The following is a 22197-nucleotide window of genomic DNA, read 5'->3' as shown; positions in this document are numbered from 1 at the left end:
TTTATAGGACAGGGAATTTGTGGGATAAATAGAATTATTCATTGGGAATTAATCTCCGCGGAAGGATAGGGTGGGTTTTTTTTTGGGAATATCTAACGGATGATGCTGTGCTTCCCCAGGAGTGGTGGCCGTCCCAGTCCTTGGGAATCTGGGAATGCTTTGCTCTTTCCGACCTCACGGCATCTGCCGTGAGCCCGGAGCTCTCTGCTCCTTGTGTCCCATCCCAAATCCCCCCGAAAGCCCCTTTAGGAAAGAACGCTCCTGGACGTCGCGTCCCTTCTCTGTCCCTAAAAAAGGTTGGGATAAACCCAGACCCAGCCAATCCCTTCAGCTGCAGCGGGATCGCAGCGTGTCCGCATCTTGGATTTCTCTGGGAATCTCGTCCCCCTTCATTATTTCATTTTCCTTGCATTGATCCCATTTCCCTTTGCCCTCCCCATCCCCTCTTTCCCTGTTCCATCCCAAAAAACGCCGCGACACCAAAAATCGTTTTCTTGGCGATTTTTTGCTGCTGCTCCCCCCCCCCCCGCCCCACCCCCGCCCCCCAGAATTTCCAGGTGTTCAGGCTGTTGGAAATTCCACGGCGCCCGAGAGGGGAAAAAAACGCCGACGGAATCGCTCCGAAAGCGGGGATCGTCCCCCGGAATTGTTCTTCCGAGGAATTCGCAGCTTCCTCCCCTCGTTAAATGTCCGTGTTCTCCCGTCGGCCCGGGAAGGAACGGGCGTTTTGTTCCAATAAATCCCTAATTGAATTAGGGAAGTTCATTATTCCGCTCGCAATTAGCGCGCGGGTTCCGTATCCAGTTTATTAATCCCGGCAACTTCGGGGGATATCAAATATCCGCGTGGGATTTCTCTCTTTCTTCCCGGTGTCGGGAATGTTGGGGTCGGGCCGGGCAGCGCCGATGGATCCGAGGCGGATCCCGGATTGCCGCGGGTAGCTGGAAGTGTCAGGAAGGAGTTTTGGGATATTTGGGATTGAAGCTCTGCTCCATCAGCTCTTCTTGCGGCCCAGATTTCCTTGTTTCCGTCGGGATGTTCGCCGTTCGCCGGCAGCCGATCCCTCCCGATCCCATCCCATCCCAAACGTCTCGTGTGGGATCCATTTCCCTTCGGATCATCGGGATTGACTTCCCTTGATCTTCACTTCCCATTTCCTGCCCTAAAAAACTGGGGTTTCTCCCGTGAAACCACGGCCCGTCGGGATTTACTTGCCCTGATCTTCACATACCCTTTTGTGCCCTAAAAATCGGGGATTTCTCCCGATTTTATCGTGAAACCACGACCCGTCGGGATTGACACTTCTCCCGATCTTCACAACCCGTTTCCTGCCCTAAAAGTCAGGGATTTCTCCCGATTTTATCGTGAAACCACGACTCGTCGGGATTTATTTCCCCTGATCTTCGCATCCCGTTTCCTACCCTAAAAATCCCGGGATTTCTCCCGTGAAACCACGACTGGTCGGTTCCCGAGGACGAGTTCCTTTGTGAGGACGGAAAATTCCCGCGGGGATTTTTTGGGGGTGCCTGGGACCCGTCGGGAACACCGTGCCCGCCGCTCGTCCCGTGCCAGTGTCAGCTCCGCGCCCGCGGGGACGCAGGAAAAAAAAATAAAAAATAAAATAAACGGGATCAGCTCCCGCCAGCTGTTCCCGGTGCCAGGGATCTGCAACCAGCACTCGGAAAATTCCCGTTCCTCACTCCTTTAGTTTTTGTTATTTTTTCCTTCTTTCTGTTCTCTGTTTTTTGTTTTTGTTTTTTTTTTTCTGTATTTTTTGACTATAAAAAAAAAATCCGGAGCGGCTGAAAATCCTCTTTCGGAAAACGCGTTTTCTGAAAATTCATTTGATGAAAATCCGTCGTCTGAAACTTCGTTTTCTGACAATTCGTTTTTCCGAAAATTCGTGCTGCTGGTGATTCGGTGAGCGGGAGATTTTTTTAATCCCTCGGGGGGGAGTAAACAAATAAATAAATAAATAAATAGACAAATAAATAAATAAATAAAATCTTAAGGAAGGTGTTCACGGAGAAAACAGGAGACGCAGAAATGAGTAAGCAAAGAAATAAAGAAATGTTTTCTATTCTTGCGGGTTTATTTTTCCTGCCGGTGAGCTGCTCGCAGGCGTTGGACAGGCAGGAGAAAATCCCCATTTATTTCCAGGAGGTTTTCTTTGGATAATTGATAATTCCCCTCCACATCTGAGCCGGGTTTTTCGGCTGAAATGAGGCAATTTTGGATCACTAAGGTGACTGGGGGGGGGGGTGGGGGGGAATGGAACAATAAAAAAAATCACGGATAATGGATCCGGGGTTCGGAGCCGTCCTTCCATCATCCCTTTCTCCTAAACCCAACTGGAAGGGAATTTGGGATTCTCAAAATTCAGCGTTGAGGCCAAGTTCGAGTGTCTGCTGCATCTCCCAGCAGCAGGAATTCCCGCTGCTCCTTCGCCGGGATTCGGGAATTTCGGCTCACGGCTTGATCCCAAATATTCTCCAGTTCCCTGTTCCCCGTTCCCGGCTTGGTTTGGGAATTCTCCTTTCATTTGTCATTAAATTTCTCTTTTCTTTTGTCCTTTAATTTGTCCTTGAATGGGAGCGCGTTGGGCTCCTTCCCTTCGGACAATCTTTAATTACCAAAAAAAAAAAAAAAAAAAAATTAATTACCCCCCCCCCCAAATTAAAAAACCCCATGAATAAAATAATAGATCGAAACAACATTACGGCTGGAAATGTGGGGCTGTTAAAATTCCAATTCCCAATGATTTCTGTTCTCCCCAGCCAAGTTTTCCTCAATCCCAAATATCGGGCGTCAAAAACCGGAATTAAAAATATTCCGGTTGGATTAATCCCTTATAAAAAACCCACAAAGTTTCAGTAGGAAATCTGAGTTTGAATAATTGATAGGAATAATTTAATTTCCTTTCCTCCGTGGCCTTGTCCCGTTTTTTTTTTTTTTTCTTTTTTTGTTTGTTTGTTTTGGTTTTTATTTATTAATTTCCAAAAAAAACCACCGAGGTGCCCCGGAGAAAGGGCAGGGAAGGAGAGGCCGGACGCGATGGAGTTGCTGACGTTTCCTAATTAATTTCCCAAATTTTCCGGCGGCTCCTGAGCTAAACCACCAAAGGGAATTTTGGGGGAGACGGGCACAGTGTTTTCCTAGGGCGGGGAGCTGGAATTCCACATTTTTCCAGGAAAGCAGGAGCTGCACGGAGCCCTGCCTTTGTCTGCGCCGTGATCGGCATCGTGGCCTCTCCTTGAATATCCCAAAACCGTTTTTCCTACCCCAAATTATTCTCCGACCGCGGAGCTTTGTTCCCAAATCCTTGGAAAGCTTGGGAATGATCAAACCCCCCCTTTTTTTTTTTTTTTTTTTTTTTCCCTTTCTTCCCCCTCCTCGTTCCCCAAAACCTGCCCCCGGTGCGATATTCCGGCGGGGAATTTTCTCCTGGAAAGCGCGGCCGAGAAGGAAGAGCGCCCGACGCTCCCCTCCTGCCTCTTTCTTTTATTTGATTTTTTTTTCTTTTTTTTTTTTTTTTTTTCGGGAGTTTTAGCCATGGGGGCTTGGCACTGGCACCGTTGTCTTTGTGCCAAAAAATATCCGCAGCGGCTGCCGCATTCTCCGACCGGAGGCTTGGCTCGAAAATTCCGCAGTGGATGCGGCGGGAAGGAGGCGACGGAGCCGCGCTCTGGCTCTCCCTCTCTCTCTTTCTTTCCTTGGGATTTTTTTAATTTTATTTTTTGGGTTTTTTTTATTTTAATTTTCAACCTTTCCAAATCTCCGGGAGGGAGAATCTTGAGCTTTGCCTGGTGGGAAATTCCTGGCTCTTCCCGTGGTATTGTTAACCAGCTGAATCCAGGGAGATGGGAGAAGGGTTTTTTTTTGTTGTTGTTTTTTTGGTGGGGGTGGGGTTCGTTTTTTTTTTTTTTGTTTTTTGTTTTTGGCAGCACAAGCTTCTCCTGCTCCGTCCCATGCTGGGGAATCAGAGACACAACTCATTCCAAAGGGATCATTTAGAGAATGGGAATTTCAGGAGAAGGTGCTCCCCCCTCCTGGCTGGTCGGGATTGAGGAATCACGAGGAGAAAGGGAATTATTTTATAATTATTTTATTATTCTTGGTGACAGCCGCATTCTCCCTGGGGCCGGGCTCGAACCATCCCTGGCCTTTCCCCAAATTCAGACCTTTTGTCCCGAAGGGATTTCGGGCCAACACCCGGGATCTCGGCGACCGCGGGCTCGGTGGGGAAAAAAAAAAAACGGACGGACGCTGGAGATATCTCTTTTCAAAAAAAAAAAAACCAAAACCAAACCAAACCAAAAAAACCCAACAAAGCCCCGAAAAGCTGCAATAAACCAAAAACAGCTCAGAAAAAGTCGATCTCCCGCCGTCGGCGGAGCCGCTCCGGTCCCTCGCAGACTTGGACAGAGCGCTGGCCCGGTGCCCACTGATGTCATGGAAACACTCGAATTACCGGGAATGATTCACGTCCCGCTCTTCCCCTTCCTCCCCCACGCGAACAGGAGCGGGGCTGATCCCTGACAACTTGTAATTTGCAGGGGGTTTATTTTTGTATCGGGATAAATATTTCTTCACAACTGAAATTAAGCCGAGCCTGAGCCGATGGCAAAGGAGCTTCCGGAGCGCGGGTGGGAGCGGCTCGGAGCGCTGCCCTCGTCCCGCTTTTTTTTATTCCATTTTATTTTATTTTATTTTGTTTGGATTTATTTCCCCCTTCTCCCTGCTCCTTATTCCCAAATCTTTCGGGGGGATGGGAGCGGCGCTCGTGCTCCCAGGCCCGCTTCTTTTCCCGTCCTGCCCTTGGATTCCCAGTTCAAATAAGGAGCTGGAATTCCATCTATTTCCAGCTGGAATTATTGTGTATTTCCAGCTGGAATTCCATCTATTTCCAGCTGGAATTATTGTGTATTTCCAGCTGGAATTATATTTCCAGCAGGAATTCCATATATTTCCACCTGGAATTAATTCTTTCCGGCCGTCCCGAGCCGAGGGCCATCCGTGCCTTTTGTTTTTTTGGATCCAAGCTCTTCCCAAAGTTTTCGCGGCGTCGCCACAAATTCCAGACGCGTCCTGGAAAACGAGCGACGCTCAAAAGCTCCGGTCGGGATGAGGAGAAAGGATTCGGAATTCCGAGCTGGGAGCTGGGTATTCCCAACAATCCTTAGTGTCGGCCCCGCTGCTCCGTGCGATTGGGCTGGGATTGGGAATTCTGGGCCCGCGTGGGGCACGGCTGATTTCCCTTTGTGCCGGCAGTTTGAGTTTGGGATGGCTTCCGTGCCCTCGGAATGTGTTTGGGATCTCCTCTCTGCTCTGCCCTTTGTCTGGGAGCACGTGGCAGCTGCGGCTCAGCCTTGGCTCCTCTGCCCTCCTGCCTCTCACCCGGGCAATCCCAAAAATCCCCAGTTCGATCCCCCCCAAAAAACCCCCTTCGGTCCCAAAAGAATTCCCACTTTGATCCCAAAAATCCCCAGTTTGATCCCAAAAAAAATCCCAGTTCAATCCCAAAAATCCCCAGTTCTATCAAAAAAAATCCCCAGTTTGAGCAAAAAAAAAAAAAAATACCAGTTCAATCCTAAAAATCCGCCTTTCAATCCCAAAAAAATCCCCAGTTCAATCCCAAAAATATCCCAGTTTGATGCTAAAAAAATTCCCCCTTCAATCCCAAAAAAATTCCCACTTTGATCCCAAAAATCCCCAGTGTTATCCCCAAAAAATCCCAGTTCGAGCCCAAAAAAATTCCCAGTTCTATTCCAAAAATCATATTTTCAATTCCAAAATTTCCCCTTTCTAATTGCAAAAATCCCCTTTCCAGTCCCCAAAAAATTCCCCTTTTAATCCCAAAAATTCTTCTTTTAATCACCATAATCCACTTGTAATCCCCAAAAATTCTCATTTTAATCCCCAAAATCCCCAGTTCAATCCCAAAATGATCCCCTTTTCAATACCAAAAAAATATCCCTTTTAATCCCAAAAAAATTCCCCTTTTAATCCCAAAAATTCCCCTTTTAATCCCAAAAATTCTCCTTTTAATGCCAAAAATCCCCAGTTCAATCCCAAAACGATCCCCTTTTCAATCTCAAAAAAATTTCCCCTTTTAATCCCAAAAAATCCTCTTTTGATCCCAAAAAAACCCCTTTTAATTCCCAAAAATTCTCCTTTTAATCCCCAAAAAATTCCGCTTTGAATCCCAAAAAATCTCCTTTTAATCCCCCAAAAATTCCCCTTTTAATCCCCAAAAAATTGATTTGATTTGATTTGATTCGATTTGATTTGATTCTATTCCATTCAATTAGATGGGATTGGATTGGATTGGGTTGGATTGGATTGGATTGGATTGGGTTGGGTTGGGTTGGATTGGGTTGGGTTGGATTGGGTTGGGTTGGGTTGGGTTGGATTGGGTTGGGTTGGGTTGGATTGGGTTGGGTTGGGTTGGGTTGGGTTGGGTTGGATTGGATTGGGTTGGGTTGGGTTGGGTTGGATTGGATTGGGTTGGGTTGGATTGGATTGGGTTGGATTGGATTGGGTTGGATTGGATTGGATTGGGTTGGATTGGATTGGGTTGGGTTGGATTGGATTGGGTTGGGTTGGGTTGGATTGGGTTGGGTTGGGTTGGATTGGGTTGGGTTGGGTTGGGTTGGGTTGGGTTGGGTTGGGTTGGATTGGGTTGGGTTGGGTTGGGTTGGGTTGGGTTTGGTTCGGTTGGGTTGGGTTGGGTTGGGTTGGGTTGGGTTGGGTTTGGTTCGGTTGGGTTGGGTTGGATTGGATTGGATTGGGTTGGATTGGATTGGGTTGGGTTGGGTTGGGTTGGGTTGGGTTGGGTTGGGTTGGGTTGGATTGGGTTGGGTTGGATTGGGTTGGATTGGATTGGATTGGGTTGGGTTGGGTTGGGTTGGGTTGGGTTGGGTTGGATTGGATTGGATTGGATTGGATTGGGTTGGGTTGGGTTGGGTTGGGTTGGATTGGGTTGGATTGGATTGGGTTGGGTTGGGTTGGGTTGGGTTGGGTTGGGTTGGGTTGGGTTGGGTTGGGTTGGATTGGGTTGGGTTGGATTGGGTTGGATTGGATTGGATCGGATCGGATCGGGTCGGGTCAGATTGGGTTGGATTGGGTTGGGTTGGGTTGGATTGGATTGGTTTTGATTGGATTGGGTTGGGTTGGATTGGTTTTGATTGGATCGGATTGGATTCGATTTGATGGGATCGTATTTGATTTGATTTCAGGTAAATCAGAACGAGGCTCGTACTCGTCCTACGGCCGAGATTCCAACCTGCAGGGCTGCCACCAGGTGAGTAAAATCCTACAAAAATTCCCAAATTTGCCCCCAAATTTTCCGTCAAACTCAAGGAATTCCCAAAAAAAAAAAAAAATCTCCATTTCAGCTCCCGAATTTTTTTCCCAAAACTGAGGTGATGTTGGTGGAAAAATCATGTGTTATAATTTTTATTTTTATTATATTTATTTTTTATTTTTATTATTTTTTATTTTTATTTTTATTCCCTGGATTTAATGGGGAATGGGAAATATTCCATGGATTTAATGGGGAAAATTAATTAATGGAGGCAATAATTAATTAATGGGGGCAATAATTTATGGGGGCAATTGGAGATTGGGGATGGGGGAATTGGGGATTGGGGAATTGGGATTGGGGGAATTTGGGTGGATTGGGGGATTTGGGATTGGGGGATTTGGATTGGGGGATTGAGATTTGGATTTTGATTTGGATGGGGAATTTGGATTAGGGTTGTGGGATTGGGATTATGGGATTGGGGGATTTGGAGTGGGATTGGGGATTTGGGATTGAGGGATTGGGACTCAAGTGAAGGAACATTGGGATTGGGATTGATTGGGGGAATTGGGATTGGGGGATTGGGATTCAAGTGAAGGAACATTGGGATTGGGATTGATTGGGGGAATTGGGATTGGGGATTGGGATTGGTATGTATTGGGGGAATTGGGATTGGGATTGGGATTGGGATTGGGATGGATTGGGGGAATTGGGATTGGGATTGGGATGAATTGGGGGAATTTGGATTTGGATTATGGGATTGGGATTATGGGATTGGGATTGAGGGATTGGGATTCAAGTGAAGGAACGTTGGGATTAGGATTGATTGGGGGAATTGGGATTGGGATTGAGGGATTGGGATTGAGGGATTTGGATTCAAGTGAAGGAACATTGGGATTGGGATTGATTGGGGGAATTGGGATTGGGGAAAATTGGGATGGGGGAATCAGGATTGAGGTTTGGGATTGAAGTGAAGGTAATCTGGGATTGGGGAAAATTGGGATTGGGGAATTGAAGGAAATCTGGGATTGGTGGAAATTGGGATGGAGGAAAGGAGGAAATCTGGGATTTTGGAAGATTTGGATTAGGGAAGTGAAGGAGAATTGGGATTGGGATTGGGGAAATTGGGACTGAGGAAGTGGAGGAAATTGGGATTGGGGAAAAATGGGATTGGGGAGAATTGGGATTGAGGAAGTGGAGGAAATGGGGAACTGGAGGAAATATGGGATTGAGTTGAAGAAAAATTGGGATTGAGGAGGTGAAGGAGAATTGGGATTGACGTGAAGGAAAATTGGGATTGAGGTGAAGGAATTTTGGGATCGGGGACATGAAGGAATATTGGGATTGAGGGCAATTTTAACCCTAAAAACCCCAAAACCAGGGAACATTTCCATGGAATTTTAATCCTAAAAACCCCCAATACAGGGAATTTTTCCATGGAATTTTATCCCTTTAAAAACCCAAATACAGGGAATTTTTCTATGGAACTTTATCCCTTTAAAAAAACAAATACAGGGAATTTTTCCATGGAATTTTATCCCTTTAAACACCCAAATACAGGGAATTTTTCCATGGAATTTTATCCCTAAAAAACCCAAATACAGGGAATTTTTCCATGGAATTTTATCCCTAAAAAACCCAAATGCAGGGAATTTTTCTATGGAATTTTATCCCTTTAAAAACCCAAATACAGGGAATTTTCCCCCTCAATTTTAACCCTAAAACTTTGGATATGGGATGGGAATTTTTCTATGTAATTTTATCCCTAAAAACCCCAGGTACAGAGAATTTTTAGGATTTTTATGCGGATGCAGAACTCAGGGAATTCCTGATCGGGTATTTGTAGGATTTTTATTGAGATGCAGAACTCAGGGAATTCCCAATGAGGAATTTTTTAGGATTTTTATGTGGATGCAGCGCTCAGGGAATTCCCAATGAGGATTTAGGATTTTTATTGAGATGCAGCACTCAGGGAATTCCCGATCGGGAATTTGTAGGATTTTTATGGAGATGCAGAACTCAGGGAATTCCCCATGAGGGATTTTTAGGATTTTTATGCGGATGCAGCGCTCAGGGAGTTCCCCATGAGGAATTTTTAGGATTTTTATGCGGATGCAGCACTCAGGGAATTCCCAATGAGGATTTAGGATTTTTATTGAGATGCAGCACTCAGGGAATTCCCGATCGGGAATTTGTAGGATTTTTATGGAGATGCAGAACTCAGGGAATTCCCCATGAGGGATTTTTAGGATTTTTATGCGGATGCAGCGCTCAGGGAGTTCCCCATGAGGAATTTTTAGGATTTTTATGCGGATGCAGCACTCAGGGAATTCCCAATGAGGATTTAGGATTTTTATTGAGATGCAGCACTCAGGGAATTCCCGATCGGGAATTTGTAGGATTTTTATGCGGATGCAGCACTCAGGGAATTCCCAATGAGGATTTAGGATTTTTATTGAGATGCAGCACTCAGGGAATTCCCGATCGGGAATTTGTAGGATTTTTATGGAGATGCAGAACTCAGGGAATTCCCCATGAGGAATTTTTAGGATTTTTATGCGGATGCAGCGCTCAGGGAGTTCCCAATGAGGAATTTTTAGGATTTTTATGTGGATGCAGCACTCAGGGAATTCCCAATGAGGATTTAGGATTTTTATTGAGATGCAGCACTCAGGGAATTCCCGATCGGGAATTTGTAGGATTTTTATGGAGATGCAGAACTCAGGGAATTCCCCATGAGGAATTTTTAGGATTTTTATGCGGATGCAGCGCTCAGGGAGTTCCCAATGAGGAATTTTTAGGATTTTTATGTGGATGCAGCACTCAGGGAATTCCCAATGAGGATTTAGGATTTTTATTGAGATGCAGCACTCAGGGAATTCCCGATCGGGAATTTGTAGGATTTTTATGGAGATGCAGAACTCAGGGAATTCCCCATGAGGGATTTTTAGGATTTTTATGCGGATGCAGCGCTCAGGGAGTTCCCCATGAGGAATTTTTAGGATTTTTATGCGGATGCAGCACTCAGGGAATTCCCAATGAGGATTTAGGATTTTTATTGAGATGCAGCACTCAGGGAATTCCCGATCGGGAATTTGTAGGATTTTTATGCGGATGCAGCACTCAGGGAATTCCCAATGAGGATTTAGGATTTTTATTGAGATGCAGCACTCAGGGAATTCCCGATCGGGAATTTGTAGGATTTTTATGGAGATGCAGAACTCAGGGAATTCCCCATGAGGAATTTTTAGGATTTTTATGCGGATGCAGCGCTCAGGGAGTTCCCATTGAGGAATTTGTAGGATTTTCGGTGCCGAGCGGGTTAAAGCCGAGCGCGTTAAGCCGGAGCGGGTTAAGCCCGAGCGGGTTAATCCCGCCTTTAATTGGCCTATTTAGGGCTCATTTGCATACGAATGGCGCCGGGCCCGCGCTGATTAGAATTCCGATGAGCTCCGCTAATTAGCGCGCTCCTTGATTAGCGACGGCGCCCCGGCTTCGGGATCCGGGGGGACCGCGGGAAGTTCGTTCTTAGTCGCGACATGGATCCTTGCTAAGGCCGGGATTAGCGCCGCGATGGAGCCCCGCTGCCCGCGCTTGGCGTTGCCTTTTCCCATCGGGATCGCTCGCGCTTCCCGTACGTGCGCCCTGTTTGCATACTGGGTTTGATAGCGGTTTGATATCGCTTTGATATTGGGTTTGATATCGATTTGATAGCGGTTTGATAACACATTTGATATCGGTTTCATAGAGGTTTGATATCTGTTTTGATCCAGGTTAAATATCAGTTTGATACCGGTTTGATATCGGTTTGATATTGGTTTGATAGAGGTTTGATATCGGTTTGATAGAGGTTTGATAGAGGTTTGATATCGGTTTGATAGCAGTTTGATATCGGTTTGATATCAGCTTGATATCGGCTTGATATCTGTTTGACATCGGCTTGATATCAGTTTGATATCGGTTTGATATTGGTTTGATATCAGTTTGATATAGGTTTGATAAAGTTTTGATAGCGGTTTGATATCAGTTTGATATTGGTTTGATATCGGTTTGATAGAGGTTTGATATCGGTTTGATATCGGTTTGATAGCGGTTTGATATTGGTTTGATATCGGTTTGATATCGGTTTGATATCGGTTTGATAGCGGTTTGATATCGGTTTGATAGAGGTTTGATATCAGTTTGATATCGGTTTGATATCAGTTTGATATTGGTTTGATATCAGTTTGATATAGGTTTGATAAAGTTTTGATAGCGGTTTGATATCAGTTTGATATTACTTTGATATTGGTTTGATAGAGGTTTGATAGTGGTTTAATATCGGTTTGATATCAGTTTGATATCGGTTTGATAGAGGTTTGATATCGGTTTGATAGCGGTTTGATAGCAGTTTGATAGAGGTTTGATATCAGTTTGATATCAGTTTGATATCGGTGTAGTATCTGATATCGGTTTGATATCAGTTTGATATTGGTTTGATAGAGGTTTGATATCGGTTTGTATCAGTTTATTGGTTTTATATCGGTTTGATATCGGTTTCATAGAGGTTTGATATCAGTTTGATATCGGTTTGATATCGGTTTGATATCGGTTTGATATCAGTTTGATATTGGTTTTATATCGGTTTGATATCGGTTTGATATCGGTTTGATAAAGTTTTGATAGTGGTTTGATATCAGTTTGATAGTGCTTTGATATCAGTTTGATATTGCTTTGATAGAGGTTTGATATCAGTTTGATAGAGGTTTGATAGTGGTTTAATATCGGTTTGATATCGGTTTGATAGAGGTTTGATAGCGGTTTGATAGAGGTTTGATATCAGTTTCATAGAGGTTTGATAGAGGTTTGATATGGGTTTGATAGCGGTTTGATATTGGTTTGATATCAGTTTGATATTGGTTTGATATCGGTTTGATATCGGTTTGATAGAGGTTTGATATTGGTTTGATATCGGTTTGATAGAGGTTTGATAGAGCTTTGATAGAGGTTTGATAGTGGTTTGATATCAGTTTGATAGAGGTTTGATATCGGTTTGATATCGGTTTGATAGAACTTTGATAGAGGTTTGATATCGGTTTGATATCGGTTTGATAGAACTTTGATATAGGTTTGATATTGGTTTGATATCAGTTTGATATCAGTTTGATAGTGGTTTGATATCGGTTTGATATCAGTTTGATATTGGTTTGATATCGGTTTGATAGAGGTTTGATATCAGTTTGATATCGGTTTGGTAGAGGTTTGATATCGGTTTGATATCAGTTTGATATTGGTTTGATATCGGTTTGATAGAGGTTTGATATCAGTTTGATATCGGTTTGATAGAGGTTTGATATCGGTTTGATAGAGGTTTGATATCGGTTTGATAGAGGTTTGATATTGGTTTGATATCGTCTTGATATTGGTTTGATAGAGGGTTGATAGAGGTTTGATAGAGGTTTGATATCGGTGTGATAGAGGTTTGATATAGGTTTGATAGAAGTTTGATAGAGGTTTGATATTGGTTTGATATCGGTTTGATATCAGTTTGATAGCGGTTTGATATCGGTTTGATATCAGTTTGATAGTGGTTTGATATTGATTTGATAGAGGTTTGATAGAGGTTTGATATCAGTTTGATAGAGGTTTGATAGTGGTTTGATATCGGTTTGATATCGTTTTGATATCAGTTTGATATCGGTGTGATATCAGTTTGATAGTGGTTTGATAGAGGTTTGATATCGGTCTTAATCCCGATTTAATACCGGTTCTGATATCGGTTTTAATCCGGGTTTAATTCCAGTTCTGATATCAGTTTGATATCAGTTCTGATACCCGTTTTAATCCAGGTTTAATACCGGTTCTGATATCGGTTTTAATCCGGGTTTAATTCCAGTTCTGATATCAGTTTGATATCAGTTCTGATACCCGTTTTAATCCAGGTTTAATACCGGTTCTGATATCGGTTTTAATCCGGGTTTAATGCTGGTTCCGATATCGGTTTTGATATCGGTTTGATACCAGTTTTAATCCAGATTTAATACCACTTCTGATATCGGTTTTAATCCAGGTTTAATTCCAGTTCTGATATCTGTTTGATATCGGTTCTGATACCCGTTTTAATCCAGGTTTAATACCGGTTCTGATATTGGTTTTAATCCGGGTTTAATTCCGGTTCTGATATCTGTTTGAGGTCAGTTTGATATCAGTTTTAATCGTGGTTTAATACCGGTTTTGATACCGGTTTGATACCAGTTTTAATCCCGGTTTAATACCGGTTCTGATATTGGTTTTATATCATTTTGATTCTGGTTTTAATCCAGGTTTAATACCGGTTCTGATATCGGTTTTAATCGGGCTTTAATTCCAGTTCTGATATCAGTTTGATACCGGTTTTAATCCTGGTTTAATACCAGTTCTGATATTGGTTTGATACCACTTTTAATCCCGGCCTAATAGCAGTTTGATCCCAGTTTTAATCCAGGTCCAGTATCAGTTCGATTGTGGTTTTAATTCCGGTTTTAATCTGGGTCTAATATCAGTTTATTCCCCGTTTTAATGCTGGTCTAATATCGGTTTTACTCCGTGATTTAATCCTGGTCCAATATCAGTTTTAATCCTGGATTTAATCCGGGTCTAATGGCAGTTTGATCCCAGTTTTAATCCGTGTCTAATATCTGTTTAATCCTGGTTTTAATCCTGGTCTAATATCGATATTAATCCCGGATTTAATCCTGGTCCAATATCGGTTTTAATCCTGGATTTAATCCGGGTCTAATGGCAGTTTGATCCCAGTTTTAATCCGTGTCTAATATCTGTTTAATCCTGGTTTTAATCCTGGTCTAATATCGATATTAATCCCGGATTTAATCCTGGTCCAATATCGGTTTTAATCCTGGATTTAATCCGGGTCTAATGGCAGTTTGATCCCAGTTTTAATCCGTGTCTAATATCTGTTTAATCCTGGTTTTAATCCTGGTCAAATATCGATTTTAATCCCGGATTTAATCCTGGTCCAATATCGGTTTTAATCCTGGATTTAATCCGGGTTTAATCCCGGTTTAATCCGGGTCTAATATTGGTTTAATCCCGTATTTAATCCCGGTTTAAACCCAGTTTTAATCGGGGTCTAATGCTGGTTGATCCTGTTTTTAATCCTGGTAGATTATCGGTTTAAATCCCGGTTTTAATCCAGGTATAATATCAGTTTAATCCTGGTTTTAATCCGGGTCTTATATCGGTTTAATCCCGGATTTAATCCCGGTTTAAACCCGGTTTTAATCGGGGTCTAATGCCGGTTTAATCCCGGTTTTAATCCCGCTTTTAATCCGGGTCTAATATCATATTAATCCTGGATTTAATATCGGTTTTATTCCCGGATTTAATCCCGGGTGTAATCCCGGGTTTAATCCGAGTCTAATGTGTAATTAAGGCCCCGTCGTTAATCCCGTGGTAATTAATTAGTGCTCAGCATTCATCCCGTGGCTCCTCCCGCGTCCCTGTTCCCATCAGGGCTCTCCTTAATTCAATCAATCAATCAATCAGTTAATCAATCAATCAATTAATCAATCAGTTAATTAATCAATCGATCGATCGATCACCTCGTTCATTAACGGAGGCGCAGGCGGATCTGCAGCTCGGGCGCTGTAATTAATGATCAATTCACTAATTAATGCATTCTGTAATTGCAATCACATCCATCCTAATTAATGCGTTCTGTAATTAATACGTGGTAATTAATCCATGGTAATTAATCCATTCTGTAATTAATCCATTCTGTAATTAATCCATTCTGTAATTAATACATTCTGTAATTAATCCATTCTGTAATTAATACATTCTGTAATTAATCCATTCTGTAATTAATACAATCTGTAATTCATCCATTCTGTAATTAATGCATTCTGTAATTAATCCATTCTGTAATTAATGCATTCTGTAATTAATGCATACTGTAATCTACAATCTAATCTCTAAAACACAGTAATTAATCCATGGTAATTAATACACGGTAATTAATACATTCTGTAATTAATCCATTCTGTAATTAATGCATTCTGTAATTAATGCATTCTGTAATCTACAATCTAATCTCTAAAACACAGTAATTAATCCATGGTAATTAATACACAGTAATTAATACATTCCGTAATTAATCCATTCTGTAATTAATCCATGGTAATTAATACATTCTGGAATTAATCCATTCTGTAATTAATCCATGGTAATTAATCCATTCTGTAATTAATCCATTCTGTAATTAATGCATTCTGTAATTAATGCATTCTGTAATTAATGCATTCTGTAATTAATCCATTCTGTAATTAATACAATCTGTAATTCATCCATTCTGTAATTAATCCATTCTGTAATTAATGCATTCTGTAATTAATGCATTCTGTAATTAATGCATTCTGTAATCTACAATCTAATCTCTAAAACACAGTAATTAATCCATGGTAATTAATACACGGTAATTAATACATTCTGTAATTAATACAATCTGTAATTCATCCATTCTGTAATTAATACATTCTGTAATTAATGCATTCTGTAATTAATGCATTCTGTAATCTACAATCTAATCTCTAAAACACAGTAATTAATCCATGGTAATTAATACACGGTAATTAATACATTCCGTAATTAATCCTTGGTAATTAATACACGGTAATTAATGCATTCTGGAATTAATCCATTGTAATTAATCCTTGGTAATTAATACACGGTAATTAATACATTCTGTAATTAATCCATTCTGTAATGAATCCATGGTAATTAATCCATTCTGTAATTAATCCATTCTGTAATTAATGCATTCTGTAATTAATGCATTCTGTAATTAATGCATTCGGTAATTAATGCATTCTGTAATCTACAATCTAATCTCTAAAACACAGTAATTAATCCATGGTAATTAATACACGGTAATTAATACATTCTGTAATTAATCCCTGGTAATTAATCCATTCTGTAATTAATCCATTCTGTAATTAATACATTCTGTAATTAATGCATTCTGTAATTAATGCATTCTGTAATTAATGCATTCTGTAATCTACAATCTAATCTCTAAAACACAGTAATTAATCCATGGTAATTAATACACAGTAATTAATACATTCTGTAATTAATCCATGGTAATTAATCCATGGTAATTAATCCATTCTGTAATTAATCCATTCTGTAATTAATGCATTCGGTAATTAATGCATTCTGTAATCTACAATCTAATCTCTAAAACACAGTAATTAATCCATGGTAATTAATACACAGTAATTAATACATTCTGTAATTAATCCATTCTGTAATTAATCCATGGTAATTAATACATTCTGTAATTAATCCATTCTGTAATTAATGCATTCTGTAATTAATGCATTCTGTAATTAATGCATTCGGTAATTAATGCATTCTGTAATCTACAATCTAATCTCTAAAACACAGTAATTAATCCATGGTAATTAATACACGGTAATTAATACATTCTGTAATTAATCCATGGTAATTAATCCATTCTGTAATTAATCCATTCTGTAATTAATGCATTCTGTAATTAATGCATTCGGTAATTAATGCATTCTGTAATCTACAATCTAATCTCTAAAACACAGTAATTAATCCTTGGTAATTAATACACGGTAATTAATACATTCTGTAATTAATCCATGGTAATTAATCCATGGTAATTAATGCATTCTGTAATTAATTAATTAATCACCTATAAATACATTCCATTTAATCCATTGAGTCTATAATTAATTAATCAATTAATGACCCATAAACACATTCCATTTGATCCCTTGAGTCTAAACTAATTAATTAATTAATTAATGACCATAAATACATTCTATTTAATCCAGTGTGTTTAGAACTCATTAAATCATTAATTAATTAATTAATCACCAATAAACACATTCCATTTAATCCATTGAGTCTAAAACTCATTAACTCATTAATTAATTAATTAACTAATTAATGACCAATAGACACATTCCATTTAATCCATTGAGTCTAAAACTCATTAACTCATTAATTAATTAATTAATTAACTAATTAATGACCAATAGACACATTCCATTTAATCCATTGAGTCTAAAACTCATTAACTCATTAATTAATTAATTAATTAACTAATTAATGACCAATAGACACATTCCATTTAATCCATTGAGTCTTCAATCAATCCCAGATATAGCACATTTAATTATTTAATTATTTCCAGATGAATAAATTACAATAGATTTAATTAATTCCAGAGGAATAAATTACATTTAATACATTGCGTCTATCAACAAATTTAATCCGTGATATTTGATATTTAATTTTGGATTAATTAAATTTATTTAATCTGTGTCATATTTAATCCATTACATCTCACGTGTACTGTGCATTAATTAATTCTGGATTAATTAAAGGGATTTAATCTGACACATTTAATCCATTTTATCTGGGTTATCGATTAATTAATTCTGGATTAATTAAAGGGATTTAATCTGACACATTTAATCCATTGTATCTAGGTTATCGATTAATTAATTCTGGATTAATTAAATTAATTTAATCTGTGTTATATTTAATCCATTACATCTCACGTGTACTGTGCATTAATTAATTCTGGATTAATTAAAGGGATTTAATCCGTGATATATTAATCCGTTATATCTAGAATATCTATTGATTAATTGTGGATTAATTAAATTAATTAATCAATTATATTTGACACATGACACATTTAATATCAATTTTATATCTATTACAGGTATTTGATATCTGTTTGATATCTGTTTGATATCAATTTTATATCTGATATCTCTTTGATATCAACTCTATATCTATTACAGGTATTTGATATCTCTCTGATATCAATTTTATATCTGATATCTCTTTGATGTCAATTTGATATCAGTTTGATTTCATTTCATTTCTCTTTGATATCCGTTGGATTTCCCTTTGATATCAATTTTATATCGGTTTGATTTGATTTCATTTCTATTTTATATCCGTTTGATATCTCTTTGATATCAATTTTATATCGGTTTGATTTGATTTCATTTCTATTTTATATCTGTTTGATATCTCTTTGATATCAATTTTATATCGGTTTGATTTGATTTCATTTCTATTTTATATCCGTTTGATATCTCTTTGATACTCCATTCCCGAGATATTTATCCTGCAATTCCCACAATTCCCAAATTCCCACAATTCCCAAATTCCCACCATTCCTCAAATTTCCCACCATTCCTCAAATTTCCCACAATTCCCAAATTCCCACCATTCCCCAATTTTCCCACAATTCCCAGAATTCCCCCAATTCCCACAATTCCCGCTTTTCCCCTTTTTTTTTTTTTTGGGAATTCTGTCCCCTTTAAAGCACTGAGATCACATTTCCCGTTCTTTTTTTTTTTTGCTGATTTTTAGGATTTGGGATTTGGGATCTGGGGATTGGGATTTGGGATTTTGGGATTTTGGGATTTTGGGATTGGGGATTGGGATATTGGGGATTGGGATATTGGGGATTGGGATTTTGGGGATTGGGGTTTGGGATTCGGGATTTGGGATTTGGGATTCGGGATTTGGGATTGGGGATTGAGGATTTGGGGGATTGGGGATTGGGGATTGAGGATTTTGGGGATTGGGGATTGAGGATTTTGGGAATTGGGATTGGGGATTTTGGGGATTGGGATTTTGGGATTTGGATTGGGATTTTGGGAATAGGATTGGGACTGGGATTTGGGGATTGGGATTGGGGATTTGGATTGGGATTTTGGGATTGGGGATTGGGATTTTGAGGATTGGGATTTGGGATTTGGGGATTGGGGATACGGATTGGGATTTTGGGATTGGGGATTGGGATTTTGAGGATTGGGATTTTTGAAATTTGGATTGGGGATTGGTATTTGGGGATTAGGGGATTGGGGATTGAGGATTGGGATTTGGGAATTTGGGATTGGGATTTGGTGTTTGAGGATTGGGATTAGGATTGGGACTGGGATTTGGGGATTGGGGATTTGGGATTGGGATTTGGGATTTGGAGACTGGAGATTTCATATTTGGGATTTCATATTTGGGATTTGGGGATTGGGATTGGTTTCAGAGATTTGTGGATTTGGGTTTGGATTTGGGGCCACGGGTGTTTGGGATCGGGATGTCCCATTACCCCATTGTTAATTATCCCATTGTTCATTAATTCATTAATCAACCAATCTATCAATCGATCGATCGATCAGTTCGTTATCCCGTTTGCTGTTGGTTATGATCCTGGTGTCCGTAGGCGATCCCGTTGTTCATTAATTCATCAATCAATCAATCAATCGATCGATCAGTTCATTATCCCGTTTGTTGTTGGTTATGATCCCGGTGTCCATCAGCGATCCCGTTGTTCATTAATCAATCAATTAATCAATCAATCGATCGATCGATCAGTTCGTTATCCCGTTTGTTGTTGGTTATGATCCCGGTGTCCGTCGGCGATCCTGTTGTTCATTAATTCATTAATCAATCAATCGATCGATCGATCGATCAGTTCATTATCCCGTTTGCTGTTGGTTATGATCCCGGTGTCCGTCGGCGATCCCGTTGTTCATTAATTCATCAATCAATCAATCGATCAATCGATCGATCGATCAGTTCGTTATCCCGTTTGCTGTTGGTTATGATCCCGGTGTCCATCGGCGATCCCGTTGTTCATTAATCAATCAATTAATCAATCGATCAATCAATCGATCGATCAGTTCGTTATCCCGTTTGTTGTTGGTTATGATCCCGGTGTCCGTCGGCGATCCCGTTGTTCATTAATCAATCAATTAATCAATCAATCGATCGATCGATCAGTTCACTGTCCCGTGGCTGACCCCGCTGTTCTCTTCCAGGGCCTGCTGGGACCGGAGCTGGAGCTGGCGGCGCCGGGGGCTCTGTCCCCGAGCAAACCGGGATCCCAGTTCTACCAGTACGGGGCCGGCGCGCGCCGGAGAGCCCTGCACGGCTCCTCCGTGGGTGAGGGGCGTCCCAAAAAACAGATATCAATAATATCCCAAATAAACATCAATAATATCCCAAATAAACATCAATAATATCCCAAAGAGACATCAATAATATCCGAAATAAACATCAATAATATCCGAAATAAACATCAATAATATCCCAAATAAACATCAATAATATCCCAAATACACATCAATAATATCCCAAATACACATCAGTAATATCCCAAATAAACATCAATAATATCCCAAATACACATCAATAATATCCCAAATACACATCAATAATATCCCAAAGAGACATCAATAATATCCCAAATAAACATCAATAATATCCCAAATACACATCAATAATATCCCAAATACACATCAATAATATCCCAAATACACATCAATAATATCCCAAATACACATCAATAATATCCCAAATAAACATCAATAATATCCCAAATACACATCAATAATATCCCAAATACACATCAATAATATCCCAAATAAACATCAATAATATCCCAAATAAACATCAATAATATCCCAAAGAGATATCAATAATATCCCAAATAAACATCAATAATATCCCAAATAAACATCAATAATATCCCAAAGAGATATCAATAATATCCCAAATACACATCAATAATATCCCAAATACACATCAATAATATCCCAAAGAGATATCAATAATATCCCAAATACACATCAATAATATCCCAAATACACATCAATAATATCCCAAATAAACATCAATAATATCCCAAATACACATCAATAATATCCCAAAGAGATATCAATAATATCCCAAATACACATCAATAATATCCCAAATACACATCAATAATATCCCAAATAAACATCAATAATATCCCAAAGAGATATCAATAATATCCCAAATAAACATCAATAATATCCCAAATAAACATCATTAATATCCCAAATAAATAGAAATAATATCCCAAATAAATAGAAATACCCCAAATAGATATAAATACCCCAAATAAATATTAATATCCCAAATAGATATCAATATCCCAAATCAATATAAATAATATCCCAAATAAATATGCCAGAAATTCCAAATATCCCACAATAATCCCAAATATCCCAAATGTCCCAGAAATCCCAAATATCCCAAAATAATCCCAAATATCCCAGATATCCCAGAATAATCCCACAATATCCCAGAATAATCCCACAATATCCCAGATTATCCTAGAAATCCCAAATGTACCAGAAATCCCATCCTTATCCCAGAAATCCCAGAATTCTCAAACATCCCAGTGTTCCCAGAAATCCCAAAAATTTTTAAAAAAATCCTGAAATCCCAAAAAAACCCAGATCCCCCAAATCCCAAAAATCCCAAAGTCCCAAAAAACCCCAAATCCCAAATATCCCTAAATCCCAAAAAAACCCAGATCCCCAAAATCCAAAAAAATCTCAAAAAATCTCAAAATCCCAAAAAAATCCCTAAATCCCAAAAAACCCAGATCCCCCAAATCCCAAAATTCCCAAAAAAATCTCAAAATCCCAAAAAAATCCCAAATATCCCAAAGATCCCAAAAACCAAAAATCCCAAAAAAATCCCCAAATTCCAAAAAATCTCAATGTCCCAAAAAATCCCAAATATCCCAAAAATCCCAAAATCCAAAAATCCCAAAATCCAAAAAAAACCTAAATTCCAAATATCCCAAAACTCTCAAAGACCCCCAAAAATCCCAAAATCCAAAAAAACCCAAATCCCAAAAATCCCCAAATCCCAAAACCCAAAAAACTCTCAAAGACTCCAAAAAATCCCAAATATCCCAAAAATCTCCAAATCCCAAAAATCTCAAAAAATCTCAAAAGACCCCAAAAATCCCAAATATCCCAAAATCAAAAAAAACAATTCCCAAAAATCCCTAAATCCCAAAACCCAAAAAAATCTCAAAGACC

At 39.6% G+C, this 22197-nt stretch overlaps 1 protein-coding gene across 1 annotated transcript in view; it reads left to right on the top strand.

The window, feature by feature from the left end:
- TCF4 (transcription factor 4) overlaps window positions 1-22197 on the top strand; it is a 145471-nt gene that overhangs the window by 54771 nt on the left and 68503 nt on the right. The window contains 2 exon segments of the mRNA XM_062513990.1: window positions 7239-7303; window positions 20158-20281. Of these exon segments, the coding sequence (XP_062369974.1) occupies window positions 7239-7303; window positions 20158-20281 (189 nt within the window).

This window comes from Cinclus cinclus, chromosome Z (genome assembly GCF_963662255.1).
Source record: "Cinclus cinclus chromosome Z, bCinCin1.1, whole genome shotgun sequence".
Taxonomy (NCBI): Eukaryota; Metazoa; Chordata; class Aves; order Passeriformes; family Cinclidae; genus Cinclus; species Cinclus cinclus.
This window is presented reverse-complemented; position numbering and strand designations above follow the sequence as displayed.